This window comes from Enhydra lutris, unplaced genomic scaffold (assembly GCF_002288905.1).
Source record: "Enhydra lutris kenyoni isolate GAN:26980312 unplaced genomic scaffold, ASM228890v2 scaffoldscaffold18, whole genome shotgun sequence".
NCBI classification, from domain to species: domain Eukaryota; kingdom Metazoa; phylum Chordata; class Mammalia; order Carnivora; family Mustelidae; genus Enhydra; species Enhydra lutris.
Window position 1 is genome coordinate 34,608,451 of NW_019154102.1, and position 18,606 is coordinate 34,627,056.

The window sequence follows — 18,606 nt, forward strand, 5'->3', positions numbered from 1 at the left end:
GCCCTGTGCTTGGACATGCTTAACAGCCAGATTATTGACAGTTCTGTCTCAGCCTTCAGTTCCTGTTTGCACCAAGCCTATAGATCAGCCAGTGGTGAAAGTCTGGGGTCTTCTCAGATCTTTTCTGATATTTCCTGTGCTGGACATGCATGTCGCTTTCTACATGCTTTTGAATGTCCTAATATCCCAAAGAAATGCTCTCTTTGGCTTTTCCTCCTAGGTTTTAAGCAAGCTATTTTATGTCTCAACTGTAACATGTTGCCCCAGGTGAAGGTTTCACTTTTTAAAAATTGTTTCCTTAACATGTTTTCAAGCAGTGCTTGCTGCTTTTCCTCCCTGAGTAAGTTACAAGATAGGCAAACCAGAGATGAGCACCTTGTGTTAGCCCTTCATGATGGCCCACAGGTTTCAAACAGGTAATTTGTGACTTAAGTATATATACTCTCTTTCACTGGAACTAGGGACCAGAGTCCTATAGTGAGAAAGTGAGCTCCTATCTTCAAGACTCTCCCAAGCCAAGCTGGGAGAGGGATTTGGCAAGGGCAAGTAAAATGCCACAAGGCTTTCATACTGTTTTTAAGTTGCTTTTTTCTTAATACAGTGTTCACTTGGTTGAGGTAAACTCTTGCTTTCCAGTTCTGACAAAGCTGATTCCCAAAGTTTCTGGTACTTCTTAAAATGTTCCTCTGGATGAATGGGTATACAGAGCTATCTACACCATTTTGCTGATGTTACTCTATATTTTTTTAAAACTATAATTAATACGTGAAGAGAAATTCATTAGCTTAAAAAGTTATTTTCCTATTGTGGTTTAGATCTGCACTTCTGAAAAGGTTTCATTGGCTAAAGAAATGTTTCTTGCATCTCAAAAAAAAACTGTTTTGAATAAATTTGGGAAAAGCATATGAAAGGCTCTGAAAAGTTGTATAGAAACCTGCTTTTTGTTTATTTGAACCCAAAATTTCCCATTTATTTCGTATAAGAGCCTTTCCTATTGATAATCAGCATTTGAAGAACAATCTGTGTCACTACAGTAGGACAAGAAAAGTCCTAGTTCTTCAACTAGGGGTTGGGTGGCAGGAAGAGGTCAGAGGCAGGCATGGCTACTACTATTTAGGAATAAATATGAATCATAACCCCTTCTTTTAAGAAGTTCTGAGACCGGGATGCCTGGGTGGCTCAGTTGGTTAAGCGGCTGCCTTCGGCTCAGGTCATGATCCCAGCGTCCTGGGATCGAGTCCCACATCGGGCTCCTTGCTCAGCGGGGAGCCTGCTTCTCCCTCTGCCTGCCACTCTGTCTGCCTGTGCGCACTCTCTCTGACAAATAAATAAATAAAATTAAAAAAAAAAAGTTCTGAGACAGACAAGGAAATATATGACAAGGAGGCCTAAAGTCATGTGAGCTATACAAGTGGTAAGTGCTCAGGAAGGCATGGCAATATGGGGAGAGTGGGGAGGGATGAGGAAAGGGAGGTTACAACCCATCTAGAGGGAAATGGTGGGTGATCACCACAAGCTGGATGATTATTTTTAGATAAGCTATATTTCCAAATAAAACAAATGGGTTGGTGGTATGAGATACTATTCTGAGTACTCTTGACATTATTGTTTTTTTTTAGGGCACCAAGTAGATTCAGTCTGTAGTTGGGGCGGAGAGGGTGCTAGCTGGTGCTGCTGGTGCTGGCCCTATGTTGAGAGGCTGGGGATAGAGGAGAACTTTAGTGCAGGTATTTACACCATTATTTCCTTTCCCAGACTGTGGACCTTCCAGGGCCAGGGCAGTATCTTACTCTCCTTGTTTCCAACGATGCCCAAAAGAATATGGAGGGAAAATGGACTATAGGACATGGTAATAAGCCAACAATGCTCTTTCCTTAACCTGAAAGCAGGAATGGAGAAACAGGACTTCTTCAAACAATGAAAACAAACCAACCCTACATTTAGATCATTTTATTTGAATGGTTGGAAGAGTGACTATAAATATTCTGTCCATCCATCCACCTGAATAAATTTTGATTATCCACATAAGACAGAAATGTTCAGGGATTATGAGCATCCCTTAATTCCATTATCATTCTGTGAATAAACTAGCCAGATAAATGGAATTGTGAAACTATATCCTGTCAATATGTCTGTTCATCTCAGGTTGATTTATAGATTCAAAGCAATCCCATTCGAAATCACTGCAAGTTAGTTTGTGGATACTGACAAGTGAATTCTAAAATTTATATGAAGAAGCAAAAGACCCAGAATAGCCAATACAATACTGAAGAACAAGGTTGAGGGACTGATGCTATCTGACTTCAAGACTTACTATAAAGGTACAGCAATTAAGACAGGGTGGTATTGGTGAAAGGAGGCAGACACATCAATGGAACAGAACCGAGAGCCTGAAACGGGCCCACATAAGTACAGTCAACTGATCTTTTGATCTTTGAAAAAGGAGTAAGGACAATACAATGCAGCAAAGATGGTCTTTGCAGCAAAGATGGTCTTTTCAGCAAATCATGCTGGAACTGGACATCCCACATGCAAAAAAAGAATATACACACAGACCTTACACACTTCACAAGAATTAAATCAAAATGGGTCAAAACCTAAATGTAAAACACAAAATTCCCCGAAGAGAACATAGAAGAAAATCTAGGTGACCATAGGTATGACCATGACTTAAGATCTAACACCAAAGGCATGATCATGAAAGAAATCATTGGAAAGCTGGACTTCATTTAAATTTGAAACTGCTCCGTGAAAGACAGTATGAAGGATTGAGAAGACAAGCCACAGGTGGGAGAAAATATTCATAATAAAAGACACATGTGAGAAAGGAGTGTTAAAGTATGCAAAGAACTCTTCAAACTCAACAATAAGAAAATGAACCACTCAATTAAAAACGGGCAAAAGGCCTAAACACCTCACCAGGAAAGATACACAGATGACAAAAAAAAAAGCATATGAAAAAATGTTCCGGCATCGTAATTTGCATAGGGAATTGCAAATTAAAACAACAGTGAGATACTACTACATACCTGTTAGAATGGTCAAAATCAAAAACACTGATAACATCAACTACTCCCGAGGATGTGAGGATTAGAAAATAAGTCATGGCTGGTGGGAAAGCAAAACAGTACAGCCACTTTGGAAGCCAGTTTGGCAGTTTCTTAGAAAAGCAGACAGTCTTACCAGTGATCCAGCAACTGTGCTCCTTGGTATTTACCCAAATGAGCTGAAAAGCAGCCACAACAGCAGAGAAAAGCGATTAGAGAATGAGAGAATCCTGCTCTCACAGCTGTCTGTTCTGGGTCCAGCTTGCATTGGGAAGGAGGGCAATGAAAACTACATACACACACCTGTCAGGACAGAGTACACACATCCAGCCAACAGGACAAGGAGTCACCCTTCTCGAGGATCCTTTTGGTTAAACAGATGACAGAAAGCAGAAGTGTGGCTCCACACCACATCTGTGAAGGCTGGGGAACAGCATCCTCGGAGCAGAAGCCTCTTGTGCTGAGTTCCCACATCCCGTACGACTGGCTTTTTTTTTTCTGGGGGGGGGGGGGGTCTTCTCAGATCTTTTCTGATATTTCCTGTGCTGGACATGCATGATGTCGCTTTCTACATGCTTTTGAATGTAAACAAAGACCTCCTCTCTTTCCAAGGTCAACGTATAATTTGAGACTGCAAACACCTTGAAAATTGACTGCACATGACAATCTACGATGAGACCAAGTGTTAAAGCAGAAATTTATTAAAATCCACTTTATATAGTGTTTTAGGGACAAAAAAGATAGAATTCTCAACATTCAGGCAATCAACTCTAATTTCAGAAGTGCTTCTGGAGAGACCGATTCCTTTGCCCTTTCCTCCAAAAGAAACTTCTGTCTATATTCCTGAAGATGATGCACTGCGAGAAGACTGATTCCTTTGCCCCCCCAAAAGATACTTCTATGTATAACCCCACCTCTCAAGGACAAACCCGTTGAGATCCCAAAACCTCGGCAAAGATGGAGAGATATGAGCAGAGAACCTTCTCAGAACGCAGTGCTCGTTCAGAGGTGTAGTGCAAGAGACACATAAAATGGTGGCCGCTTCAGAGGAGTGTGCCGGCTCCTGGCAGGCGGGCAGGGAAGGAGCGCGAGGGCCCGGCGGGGCGGCCCCTAGCTGCGGAGTGTGGCCAGCCGGGACTGCATGGCCTCCAGGGCCTCCTCCTCCTCCTCATCTTCTGATGCTGCCATGGCTCCTGGAGGTTCCGGCTCTGGAAGGGCGTCGGTCACTTTACTAGGTGCTTTGCCCAACGCCCCTGAAGAGAAATAGCAAATCAATTAACCAAGTATCCTTTTAAAGTGGTCCCTCATCCTCTCCGCCTTTCATGCCTGGACAAGGCCAACAAGAAACAGAAAAGGGGCAATGAACGAGCTGTTTGCATGGGGTTTTGCTCACTATGACAAACATGCAAACACCAGCTTGTCAGGAGACCAAGGTAACAATAACTGAGGATTCTGAGTTTTAGAATTTTGGTTCTGACACTCTTGGTTGAAAATCCTAAACACCAAATACTTAATTTTCAAGATTCATGAAGATGTTAAATGTCTCTCAGTAAAGCTAAATGGTTTCTAAACCTCCACAAAAATGTTTTCCTGGAGCAACTAGTCTTTCTCCCAACAATTTCAAAAAGAAAGAAATAATTTTAAAACATAAAAATTAAATGTCACCAATTTTTTATTAAACCTAAGTCCCAAAATCCAAAAGTAAAAATGAAGTTTAAAACCTCATTAACAATCTTTCAGAGATAACTACTATTTTTGTTTATTCCCTTTCCAGACTTCTTCTATAGGCCTGTTTTTCACACCAGAGTATGTATGATAATAAACAAGACTGTTCTCACACATTGTACTGTGAACATCTTTCCATGTCAATGAATGTATTTCTGCATTACCACAGCTATAAAGTATTCCATTCAAACAGATACAATACAGTTGAACCAATACTCTACTATTAGGCACTTCACTGGTTTCAAAGTTTTCAGTATGATAAATAATGCTCCTATAGATGTCCCTGAATTTAAATCTTTCATTCACATCCTTAATTATAGAATAAACTCCTGGAAATCAATTTGTTAGCTCCAGGGCTTTTGACAGCTACTGCCAAACTGCTTTCAAGAAAGTCTTACCAACTTAAGCTCCCAACGGCAGTGTCGTGAGAGCACTGTTTCTCCTTACCATTTGAAAACTCTAGGAATTTTTTAAAAATCTTGGTGTTTTTAAAAAATGGTTATGGATATTGTGCTTCTTTTTCAAATACTAATTTTATAATCTAAAAAGTGTAGACATAAGAGAGTCCTAAAGAAAAAGCTACTAGATAACTTAGTGACTGCAAGAATGACCACAGAAGGAGGGGAGAAAGAGGAAGAATCTCAAGGCTATACCTGCTGTGATTTCAAAAAGAATTTTGTCAATTTCCATTTCTGCTGCTTCTTCCATTTCTTCCTGATCATCCATGCTTTCAAAAGTATCCTCTAACATTTCTTCTATGATACCAGCCTAAAGACAGAAAAAAAATCACACCATTTCCCTCAATAGGTCAATCTGGTCCCCAGGTACTCCTCTGTGGGTCCAGTTCCACCCGAGCTGTAGTGTCTCCAAGTCCAGACCACCCTTCTGAAGGCTAACACCAAGACAGATGGCCACAGGGAAAAAACGATGCTCTCTCCCTCTCTGAAAAAAGGCAAAGGCCACAGGGAAACTGTTCTCCATATTCAGCACCAGGGCTGGGAGTGAGGGGCCTCTCAGCAGAGCCTCGTAGTAACCCAGACTGTAATTAGACAGACTTGGGAAGAAACTGCTGAAAATGAGTGTGCTCTGAGCTCTCTTGGGAAGCATGTGCCCTAGGGCACCTGGGTGGCTCAGTTGGTTAAGCTTCTGCCTTGGGCTCAAGTCCTGATCCCAGGGTCCTGAGATTGAGCCCGGCACTGGGCTCTCTGCTCACTGGGGAGCCTGCTTCTCCCTCTCCATCTGCCACTGCCCCTGCTTATGCTATCCCTCTCTCTCTCTGTCAAATAAATAAAATCTTAAAAACGAAAGAAAATGGAGTGGAGTCTTTGTAGACTCTATGATAACAAGTACTAAGAGTAGAGCAGGGTTCCATGGAACCCTGAAAAGGCCTAAAGAGTACTTCAGCATGTCTAGGTTACAGCTGCTGGTACGGGCAGTCCAAGGGGAGTCTGGCAAGGATCAATCAGTTCACCAAAGACTGACTCCATTCCTGAGAGAATCAATAAGACAAGGTTTCTGGACCCAACAAGGTCACTCCCAGACTCTACTGGAAGACTCAGTCTGGCAGCCTGAAGCCAATCACTCATCCTCCTTTGTTCTCGAGGTAGCACGGCGCCACCACCGGGCAAAAGAAAACCATTCTCGAGCACTGCCCAACACAGAATGGACCCACAGCCTTCCTTGCCAAGCAGTGTCCTCGGCTTCCAAGTGAGACCGTACTGTTTTTTGTTTGTTTTGAAGCAAAAGGTCCTAAGAGCACCCTCTAATGAAAGAGGCCCCTGGTATCCCCGGGCAGAAGAGATAGGAAGGGATGAGAAGCAGAGGGAAAGTATGGGTTCAGGCTTCTGAGAAGCGGCCAGACAGAAAAATCCTAATTCCTTTGCCATTTGCAAGAGCTGAGCCCCTTTGCTTTGTACCTTGATCCAGAGACTTACGGAGTAGAGGGTCCCTTGTGGCAGCTCTGGCCTTGGCAGGGCACGGTGCTGTGCTCATGGACCATGCCCATGACAGCAGATGTGAAGAAAGCCCTTTCTCCTGCCAGACCATTCTTACTGACATGAATCAGACTAATAACCGTGTTCTACCCATTCTCAGATCCTTTCCCCCCAACCTAAATGAACACATCAACAAATGCAGAGGTGGAGCCCTGGGACCTGAAGGAATGGATGTCAGCTTGGTGTTGGAGGCTACTGTGCAGGAGGTTCAGGACGTGCTCCATAACCGGCTGACAGAGCCTACTGGAGTCTTGACCGTAACAGCCTTCCACATCCTGGAGGCAGACATCATTCAGTCATTTATTCACTTATTCTATCTGCAACCATTTGTCAAATGCCTGCTCTGTGCCACCCAACAGGCCAGGGTCTGGGAACAAACGGGATGACTAACATCACGTCCCTGCCCTCAAAGAGCTGGGCTCCTACCAGAGGCTTCAGTTTGTACTTGAGGATGGAGCCTGGAATGGGTATCACATGCAGGTTTTCCTCCCAATCCGTATTACTTCAGCATTCAGAAACCGCTGGGCGCCTGGGTGGCTCAGTTGTTAAGCGTCTGCCTTCAGCTCAGGCTCAGGTAATGACCCCGGGGTCCTGAGATCGAGCCCCACATCGGGCTTCCTGCTCAACGGGAGGCCTGCTTCTCCCTCTACCACCCCCACTGCTTTGTTCCCTCTCTCGCCGCGTATCTCTCTCTCTCTCAAATAAACAAATAAAATCTTAAAAAAAAAAAAAAAAAAAAAAAAAAAAAAGAAACCATTGTGGAAAAGACCCTGGATTCTAAAAGGGGCTTCCCCTCAGATCCTGGTGGCTGAATGAGTGGCCTGAAGTCATTCTAAGACTTCTCTGTAGAACTTTTTATCCAGTTCTACATGGACAGTCATCACAACTTGGGAAAAAAGATCCACACACCACTTTGAAAGGACACACACTCCTGACCCCATTTCCTCCTCCCTATTACTTACTGCCCATGCACTTCTGGTTGCAAAGACCTAGGTTCTGGGCATTATTATATGTTGTCATTCCATCAATTTTCTCCCATTCCTCTCTCCCATGCCCTAGAGCTCCGCACAGATTTCAATTCATAAATGAAATTCCCGAGGAAGAAGAAAAGAAATTTTTCTACATAAGCTAATATATAAGAATCTGAGGTATCCAATGTTGGAGCTCAGGTCACAAGTCCAAAGTGAGAAACACATCTGTCTGAGGAACTTACTATCACCACTTGTGACACAGCTCAGGCAATAAGGTCAGACGTGTGTGCTCCAACCCCAGATCTGTCATTACTACCAAAGTCACTTAGGTAAATTACCTGGCAATCTGAAGACTTGATTTCCTCCTGTGTAAAATGGGGTAAAAAAAAAAAATAGCTTCCTCACAGGGTCACTAGGAGGACTCTCTAGGACCACATGTGTGATATACCACTGGCTGGCGGGGGGCTCAGTACCGATGTTCTCCTGAGCCTTGTCCCTGTCTGAAGGCCACCCATAGAAGTCCTTTTTAGGCCTTGATCCTGGGACACTGGCAATACGACCCAGACTCTGCCATGGTCAACTCAAACAGTTTCAACCAGCATTAAGAGCTGCTCCTCTGTCTTCAAAATCCTTTCCGTCTGGCAACAGTGGTCTATCCATTCCTGCCCACTCCTGGCCCTAGCCCCCTACCATCCGCTGGGAGTAACTGCTAGGAATGGGATGCAGGAGTGGCCCCAGTCACCTTCATCATCTCTTTGGATAGCTCTCTCATGGTGGCCTGGATTTCTGGGATCTTCACAAGACTCTGCATGGCCTTCATCACTTCTGTGCTCTTCTGCAGGGAACCAGCCACTCGCAAAACCGCTGGGGGAAAAGTAACAGGATTCTTTAACAAAATGTGACACAGGACTGGTACAAAGAGTAACAGTTATAAGGTATTCTAATAGAACAGCAACAGGTGGACTCCCAAAGCTATTTACGAACCTACAGACTACATTACTCTGCTAGCTGACCAAGAGACTGACTTTTCCGAATTGTATGTGACTTTGGCTACAAAGTCACATACAATTTTGGTACACATTCTCTGAGCATGCACACAGACTACAGAGTGGCCTGAAGGCATGCACCTGATCTTTAAGGAAGAAGTCAGCTAGAAATGACTGTTGACACCCAAGACAAGTCACCTACAGGAGGAACAGCCACACTGAAAAATTCAACTCTTTAGGCTACCCAACCGGTGCTCCTCATACACCAGCCAATGGACAGCGGCTGCTCTGAGGGAGACTGGTCACTGGTCCTCAGGAAAATCAGAGAAATACAGGACAAGATCCATAGTGAGTCCATGTATCACAATACGGTGGTTACTGTTCCTTGTTAAGGAGACATTTTTGGAAGTCTGATCATATCCATTCTATATGTTCTAAGAAATCACATGTTCTATCTAAGAAATCCCTCTGCCCTGCCCCCCGGCCACACACACATCTGCAATGTGTCTAAATAGAGATCTCACACCCCGCCAAATCTGTTCTTGACTTTCATGAGACTTAAAGTTCTGAGCTGTTCAACAACTGCTTTCACATCTAAGGGAAGACAAGAGGCAAGGAAATGAGTGACTGTGGAAATGACTAACACAATTTTGCGGTTCTTCCAAAGGAGCAAGGAAGCTTGCTAGTTGGAGAATACTTCATCCCCTTCACATGAGCATGAAGAAGTAAAATACTGACCTATTTATTGAGATTACAGCAGAAATATCAAGAATCTGTATGGCAGAAATAATAAATTATATATGCCATTACAACGATACAAGAAAGTTCTAAAATATTAGTTACAATTCATTATTGTAAAAAGGTAAGTGATGGGAAGAAGGGCAGAAATGAAGCTGATTCCATACAGTTCTTTCTGAACTGTCATGTTTGATGTCCACACAGGCCCAAGTTTTATCCTAACCTGGATCCTAAGTCTATGCCAGAGAGTGTGCTTGAACATGACATGTGTTCAATATTTTATTGAGCTGAATTAGTAAAAACAAATAAAATGATGGGAGACAGAAAAAAAAAATGGTGCGACCGAAGTGTTAAAATACTAAAACATTAGTACTTTGAAAAAGGTATAAATTTCTGACTGTCAAAAAAGGGAAGAGTCAATATAGTGGGGACAAGAGGAAGCAAAAATAAACCTAGAAATAAAATTCCAAAAAATTTGATAATCAGGAGTGTGGCAAGTGGATTTTTTAAAAGGCCAAAAATAAATGTATGTGCACTATATAATGAAAACTCAAAATAAAGAAGATTACATATACAGAGAAAAATAAAAGACTAGACTATGATGTAGTTTCTATGTTCCACAAGGAAAGAAGCATGTGAAGCAGATAAAAATTATGAAACTGGTCACCCCTACAAGAGAAGGAGAAGACAGGCTACAAGCTGGAAAAAAGTATTTGCAAAAGGCTTATCTGAGAAAGGACTATTATCCAAAGTATGCAAAGAACTCTTAAAACTCAATAATAGGGGCTGCCTGGGTGGCTCAGTGGGTTAAGCCTCTGCCTTCAGCTCAGGTCCTGATCTCAGGGTTCTGGGATCGAGTCCCACATCGGGCTCTCTGCTAGGCAGGGAGCCTGCTTCTTCCTCCTCTCTCTCTCTCTCTCTCTGCTTGTGATCTCTCTCTCTGTCAAATAAATAAAATCTTTAAAAAAAAAAAAACTCAATAATAAAATGAACAACTCAATTAAAAATGGGCAAAGACCTAAACAGATACCTCACCAAGATCTACAGATGGCAAGGGAAAAAAAACCAAAAAAGCAAAAAACAAACAAACAAACAAAAAAAAACACCCCACCAAAACCCACATGAAAATATAATCAACATGTCACTAAGGAACTGCAAATTAAAACAAAGAGATACCATACACATGTACTGAAATTGTCAAAATCCAGAACACTAACAACACTCAATGCTGGCAAGGATGCTGAACTATAGGAACTCTACTTCATTTCTGGTGGGAATGCAAAATGGTTGTACGCTACTTTGGAAGACAATATGGCAATTTCTTACAAAACTAGACATATTCTTACTATATGATCTAATAACTGTACTCCTGGGTATTTACCCAAATGAGCTGAAATGTAGGTCTACACCTACACACCTACAGATTAGCAGCTTTCTTCCTAACTGCCAAAACTTAGAAGCAACCAAAACGTTGCTTGGAAGTTAGCAATACAAAAAAAAAAAAGTGAACAGAAACAGTGTGGTACATACAGACATCAGAATATTCACTACAAAAAGAACTCCCACTAACTAGCCACTAGCCACTAACTAGCCACTAACAAATGAAGGGGACTTACTTCCATGCATATTACTAAATTAAAGAAGCCAATCTAAAAGGCTTACACACTGTATGATTATAACCATATGCCATTATGGAAAAGGCAAAAACTAGGGAGGCAGTAAAAAGACCAGTGGTTGCCAGGGGTTATGGGGGAGAAAGGGTGTGTGAACAGGCAGAACACGGAACACGTTTCACTACATACATTTCACAAAAAAGGATCTCTGGGGCACCTGTGTGTCTCAGTCAGTTAGGCTGCAAGGCATGGAGCCTGCTTAAGATTCTCTCTCCCCCTGCCCCCTCTACTCTCCGACCCCGCGCACACACGCTCTTTCTCTAAAGAAAAAAAAAAAACAAAACCAAAAAAAACCAAAACTACAAAAGGTTAAAACAACACAGAACACATTAATAAGTTAGTATTATAAAAACCAGCTGGCATTTAAAATTAGATCAGTCACACAGAAATAAGCATTTCCTGGTTACAGCTCTTTCTGCTAGCTCCTCCCCAGCCCACTGCCAGGCCGTCCTGTTGCTCTGCAGAGTTCCAGGCTCCTCCCGCATGCTCCTCTCTCAACGTGCAGTGCAGGGCCTTGCGAGCAGCTCTCTAGAGTGGGGTCAATGACCATCAAATCTTCTCACTACGGTACCATTCTGGTAATTCATGTTTGCCCAAGGGACAAGATGTTTTATCTGAAGTGGATTCGTGATTTTACTCCCAGTGCCTAACATTGCGCCTGACATGCTAACACTCAAATATGTGTTGAAAAAGCAACAAATGAACTCAGAAGACAAGGAAAACTATCATATTCAAATTTGACCTTGGGGGGGGGTGTCTGGGTGGCTCAGTCGTTAAGCGTCTGCCTTCAGCTCAGGTCATGATCCCAGGGTCCTCGGATCGAGCCCCACATCGGGCTGCCTACTCAGCGAGGCACCTGCTTTTCTACCTCTCCCACTCCTGCTTGTGTTCCCTCTCTCTCTGTGTCAAATAAATAAAATCTTTAAAAAAAATTGACTTTAAAAAAATGTTAAACATCGTCAGGTCTTAATAGCAAACACACTGGTAGTTAAATAAGACTCAAGTGCACCTACATATAACGACATATTTAAGTAAAAAATGTGGTTTTCCTTTCTTGTACTTATCATTAAAATTCAAGAACTTTTTTTTTTTTTTCAGAAAATCAATTTCATACGGCAAAAGGGGAGGGACTATAAGTAACTAGTTCTCCCCAAATTTTCAATTAGACATAGAATGGCTACATATTGGTGACAATAACAGACCAAATGAGAAAGAAATTAAAACCCAGAAATAAACGTAAGAAACAAACAAAAAAAAGCATTTAAAACCCAGAAACAGGCAGCCGTCACATGGAGCTGGCCCTCACTGGGACCCCAGCCGCCGTACTCCTCCCCATGGACCCCCGGGCGCCCAGCGCCGGTGCAGCGGCTAGTTCGCACTCGCGGAGCCGATCGCTGTGGTGCGGCCGGCGATGCTTCCAGTCGTTGACGCTTCCAGTCGTTACCCGACGACCACCGTGTTCAAGCCGCCGCGGGGGGCACCCGGCTTTTGCACGCTGCCTCGTCTCTGCGGCCCAGGGCGGCAGGGCCCTCGCTGGCTGCTCGTCGCCGGGCCCCCCCTCGCTCAGCGTGTCCGTGTCAGGCCGGCACGGAGCAGCTCAGAAGACAGAGTAACAGTTCACTTTGTAAACCGTGCCAGCAAGACATTAACAGCCAAAGGAAAAGTTGGTGACTCTCTACTGGACGTGGTGAGGGAAAATAATCTAGATATTGATGGTTCTGGCGCATGTGAGGGAACCCTGGCTTGCTCCACCTGTCACCTCATCTTTGAAGAGCACACACTGGAGAAATTAGAAGCAGTGACTGATGAGAATGGCATGCTCGATCTGGCACGCAGATGAACAGATCTCGACTGGGCTGCCAAGTCTATTTGACGAAGGCTATGGACAACAGGACAGTTGGAGTTCCTGATGCTGTGGCCGATGCCTGACAAGCCATGGATGTGGGCAAGAACTGCTAAGCTAGAATAAATTGGAATATTTTCACAAAATTTTACCTGTTTTTATAGTTCTTATTTCTTAATGTAATTACATGAGAACATGGGTGAAGGGGTTTATTATTATGATTAGCTTTACCACTTTAATTGACCTTACATAACTACTGCATTTTGTGTTCTAAAAGTATGCAATCTTTATTTTGGTCAACTTATAAAAAGCAAATCAAATATTAGAAAATACTTAATATTATAGAACCTTACATATTTTACCTTAGGTTTAACAACTTTAGCAAGATATTTTCACCTAAACCTTATGCCTAATTACGTGTAAGTTAGGTTTAAAAAGGTATTATTTTTCGGGGCGCCTGGGTGGCTCAGTGGGTTAGGCCTCTGCCTTCGGCTCGGGTCGTGATCTCAGGGTCCTGGGATCGAGCCCGTCGGGCTCTCTGCTCAGCGGGGAGCCTGCTTCCTCCTCTCTCTCTGTCTGCCTCTCTGCCTACTTGCGATCGCTCTGTCAAATAATTAAATAAAATCTTAAAACAAAAGTTTAAAAAAAAAAAGGTATTATTTTTCCCTGTTAGATGTATGTGAAGGCAGAGATCAAAAATGGCTTGTCTAGAGCCATAGAACAAATTAGAAAATGTGTATTAGAACCCGTATCTTATTACAAGTTATGTGTTCAGACTGAAACTAGAGAAATTATGAGTATCTTATTAATAGCAATAATGGACAAAACTAATCGCTCAGTAAACTGCTTAATTTCAAAGACTATTACTGCCCTCTCAATAAAGATTTCAGAATTTTGATCCAGTGCTTGGGGGAGGGGGACAGGGACAGAAATAAACATAAAACACAACAACAAAAAGCATTTAACACCCAAGAATAAACACTAAAAAATTAAAGAATTTAAAGGGTTAACCTTTTAGCAGTTCACTGTGGAAATTTCCAACATACACAAAAGGAGAGAAGTGTCATTTCACCCAAGAGGAGATATGGCTGGCAAGTAAGCACATGAAAAAATGTTGCTACTCATCAGACACAAGGGAAATGCAAAGTAAAACCATGATCAGCTCCACACACCCATTGGAATAGCCAAAATAAAAAATAGTGACACTACCAAATGTTGTGATGGATGCAGAAAAACTGGATCACTCATACACTGGCATGTGGGAATTTAAAATGTACCAGCACACTGGGTAACAGTCTGACAGTTCCTTATATACAACCACAAACCCAGCAATTGTCCATCTATTCAGAGAAAAGATGTATGTTCTTGCAAAAACCTGTATACTTGTAGAGCAGCTTTATTCAACATAGCTGATAGCTGGAAACAACCCAGAAGTCCTTCAACAGGTAAATGGTAAAACTGGCACATCCATACCATGGAATACTACTCAGCAATAAAAAAGGAATGAACTGCTGATACATGCAAATCCTGGGTTAATTTCCAGAGAATAAAACTGAGTGGGGAAAAAAAAAAAACAAAACACAATCCCAAGAGGTTACATACTGATTCCATTTATATAACATTCCTGAAATGACAGAACTATAAAATGGAGAACAGATCAGTGGTTGCTGGAGATGGGCAGGGAGGGAGATGCCAGAGATCGGTGGGTAGGTGTGGTTATAAAAGGACAATATGAGGGATCCTTGTAGAGATGGAAAGTGAAAACATTCTTCAGCTTGACTATATCAATGCCAATATCCTAGTTGGGATATTGTACTATAATTTTGTAAAACGTTATCATTTGGGGGAAAATTGGCAAAGAGTACACAGAATCTCCATGTATTACTTCTCATAACTGCATGTATGTAAATCTATAATTATGTCAAAATAAAAACCTTAACTAAAAATCTTCAGAAAACAGTAAGGTAGGGGTGCCTGGGTGGCTCAGTCTGTTAAGCATCTGCCCTTGGCTGAGGGTCCTGGGATGGAGTCCCGTATCAGGCTCCCTGCTCAGTGGGGAGTCTGCTTCTCCCTCTCCCTCTATCCCTGCTCGTTCTCTCCCTCTCTCTCTCTCAAATAAGTGAAACATTAAAAAAGAATATATAAAAATAAAGCAGTAATGTATTCCCATGCCTACCTGCTAAAAAAGATATTATTATACACACAAAAATACAAGTTCTGCTATGAATACTACTAAGACAATAAACAAAGACAGAAACAAAAGTAGCTAAATACAGGCTTTACTTCATAATCAGCAATGCAAAGACTAATGCAGATATCCTGAAGAGAATTTGACACCAGTAATAAAAACAACAAAAGCACAAAACTCTAGGTATCATGGGTTCTTGTGGAAATTACAGTTAAACTTAAAAAAACAGAAAAGGAAATTTAAGTATCAAAAATGGCATGAACACCAAAATGCTGCAGTTCCTTGATATCGAGGGTCCAGGGGAGGAAGACACTCACCAACTGAACTGACAGTGGTTTTTAAAAGACAATTCAACTATGACAATCACAAACAGAACGAATACAATTTTGAGAAAATATGGAATCTTACAATATTTCACAATAACATGTGAAAGAGCAGAGAAGTGACAAAAATACTCAAGCCTCAAAAATAAGTATCTTTGAAGAGAAGATACTGCTTCCTTATAATAAGGTTCAGAAAAAGAGTTAAAAGATAAATGATTTACAAGAAACATCTGATACGTAAGAAATAAAGAACAGAAAGATAAAAATTAAAAAGGAGACAATAAACATCCTATAACATGGGGAACTTAACCAAAGGCTGTAAAAGAGAATTATAGTCATTAAAAATTGTTGGAGCCATGCACATTTGGGAAACTTTCAAAATTTATTTATAATTTATGTTACCACTTGAAAAAATAATTTGAAACAGTTTACTACAAAGACATTGCATTAGCAGGTATGATAAAATACAGAAGTGGGGCTCCTCAGTGGCTTAGTCCACTAAGCACCTGCTTTCGGCTCAGGTCGTGATCCCAGGGTCCTGGGATCAAGCCCCACACTGGGCTCTCTGCTCAGCAGGGAGTCTGCTTCCCCCTTTCCTCCCCACTTGTGCTCTCTCTTGTACCCCTGTTGCTATCTCTCTTTCTTTCTCAAAAAAGGAAATAAAATCTTAAAAAAAATAAATAGAAAAGCTAAAAAGGGTGAGTTGATTCCACAAATGTAGGCCTAAGTTTCTCAACAACGGCACGATGAATGGTTTGGGCTGGACAGTTCTGCTGCGGGCGGCTGTTCTGTGCATTCACAGTGTTCAGCAGCATCCCTGGCTTCCCCCCACGGCATGCCATTACCCCCCCCCCCCCCCGGCCCTCTCCAGTTGTGACAGGCAAAAATGTCTCCAAACACTGCCAAATGTCCCCTGAAGGGCATAACCGCCCTCTGCTTGGATCACTGACTTGGACTGGTAGAGTTACTGTAACTGAGAATAAATTTACCTTTAGCATCTCGACAGCTGAGGCAAAGAGGTTAACAGTGTTCTGAGCCTCGGTAAGGACACTCAGTGGTCGCAGCATTCTGTTTCACTAGGGAAGATCATTTTTTTCCAGCACTGGGTTCTAACAGAAATCTCATACCCCAATCTTTACTGATTATACCAGTAATTGTACAGAAGTTATAGAAATAGTCTTCGTTTAGCTGTATCTTATCCACTAAAAAACAAGCAAAAGAATATTGTGCAAATACAGCTCAGGAAAGGCATTTCTGTGGGCAGCAAAGCTGAGAGGGGTGAAAATGTGGCTTTTTGATGATCCAGCTTCCTACAGATGGGACCTTAAAAATTCGAGGACAACTATGTCATGTCACTCGCTTAATGTCAATTATATGTTCTTGTACGCTTACAGCTCCGTAAAAGTACTCCTATCAACTATAACTAAAATTAAAAAGAAAACAAACAATCAATCAATTTGTTAGGGAGGTATTTTTTATCCTTCTAAAAACTTCTACTAATACTGTATTTTGTTTGTGCAAAGGAAAAATATTTCATTTGAAAAAGACCATTTGCTCTACAGATTTTGGATTTGTGAAAGTTTTAAAGGAAAACATTTAAAACCACTGAATAAACACATGGACAACACATAACACAGATACATATTTATTTTAGAAGATTATTATTGTTCAGCAAATCTTATAGAAATTGAGTTTTAATCTTGTATATGCTAGATCATATAAACATTAAATGCCAAATAAAGGGAAAAGTCTATGTGTTCCTATGTGTTTATTTATGGGGTTAGATTTGGAGACATGGGTAAGAAATACGTATGCAGGCATATCTATTACTATATTATCCATTACACGTAATACATATAATTTTATGTTTATGTACATAAGAACAGTATGTCCTTATCTACTAAAGAAAACAAATTGCCTGAAAGTTCACATGACACTGTGATAGTAGTTACTGGTGGTGAAGAGGGCTGAGGCCAAAACAAGGGAATTGGTGAACACTTACTTTTTATTTTATATATTTATGTAGTACTTTTTTTTATACAGTAAGCCTGCATAACTTTTAATTAAAAATTTCTGATTGACTATCAGTTTAAATTTCACAAACACTGTGTTTCACCTCAAAGATCCATACTTGGCAAACTCGCTTTCAAGTGCTCCAATCAAAGCAAGAAAACAAAACAGAGAGGCCACAGAAGGAAACTGTAACAGGTCCCTAGGTGGAGGGGCTGCCCTAGGCTGACCCTCTCTTTTCATTGTCTTTCTTGCTCCTCTGGTCACTCTGCCCCAACTACCCACGGGCTCAGAACTCCCATTTCCACGATGGCTCAGCATCCAGGCCTGGCCCACCTTTACTCTGTGACAAAATACGCATAACATAAAACTTACTGTTTTCATCATTTTTAAGTGTCACATTCACACTGTTGTGCAACCATCACCACCGTCTCTAGATCTTTTTTCATCTTCCCAAACTGAAATTCTGTCTCCATTAAACTCTCAATGTCTCATTTCCCCTCTTTCCAATGCCCGGCAAACACCACTGTACTTTCTGTCTTTACGGATCTGACTGTTCTAGGTACCTCCTCCCGCAAGTGACATATAGTTGCTACCTATCCTTTGGTGACAGGCCTATTATACTTCGCATAACACCTTCAGGGTTCATTCACAGTGTAACAGCACGTCAGTATTTCCTTCCTTTTTAACTGAAGGTTGAATGATATTCTGCTGTGTGTACACACATTTTGTTTATCCATTCATCCTTCAATGGACACTCAGATTACTTTAAACTTTTGCCTACTGTCAATAATGTGACTATGAACATGAATGTACAAATATCTAAGTCCCTGCTTTCAATTCTTTTAGGTGTATACCCAGAGCTGGAATTTCTCGATCACAAGGCAATTGTCTTTCCTGCCCCACCTTCAAACCTCTCTTAATTTACTCCCCTAATTAAAACATACTCATCATCTGTCTTATTCTGCAAGAAGATGCTGTCAGAAAGTGATCACTTGGAAACCATCTAATCATGACAGTGTATTAATAGCTAACAAGGTTTAACGTATTACCCCTCCCAGGCACATCTGCATTTTAACCAAAGAACATCTTAAGGAAAATGACTTCA

General features: G+C 41.6%; 1 protein-coding gene across 1 annotated transcript in view; it reads right to left on the bottom strand.

Annotated features, from left to right (window-relative positions):
* Positions 1-3,727: 3,727 nt before the first annotated feature.
* LOC111148092 (charged multivesicular body protein 3) overlaps positions 3,728-18,606 on the bottom strand; it is a 64,127-nt gene continuing 49,248 nt past the window's right edge. The window contains exons 4-6 of the mRNA XM_022504493.1: positions 8,480-8,601; positions 5,426-5,540; positions 3,728-4,300 (exon numbers count right to left, since the gene is read on the bottom strand). Of these exons, the coding sequence (XP_022360201.1) occupies positions 4,158-4,300; positions 5,426-5,540; positions 8,480-8,601 (380 nt within the window). The 3' untranslated portion in view covers positions 3,728-4,157. The remainder of the gene's footprint in view (positions 4,301-5,425; positions 5,541-8,479; positions 8,602-18,606) is intronic.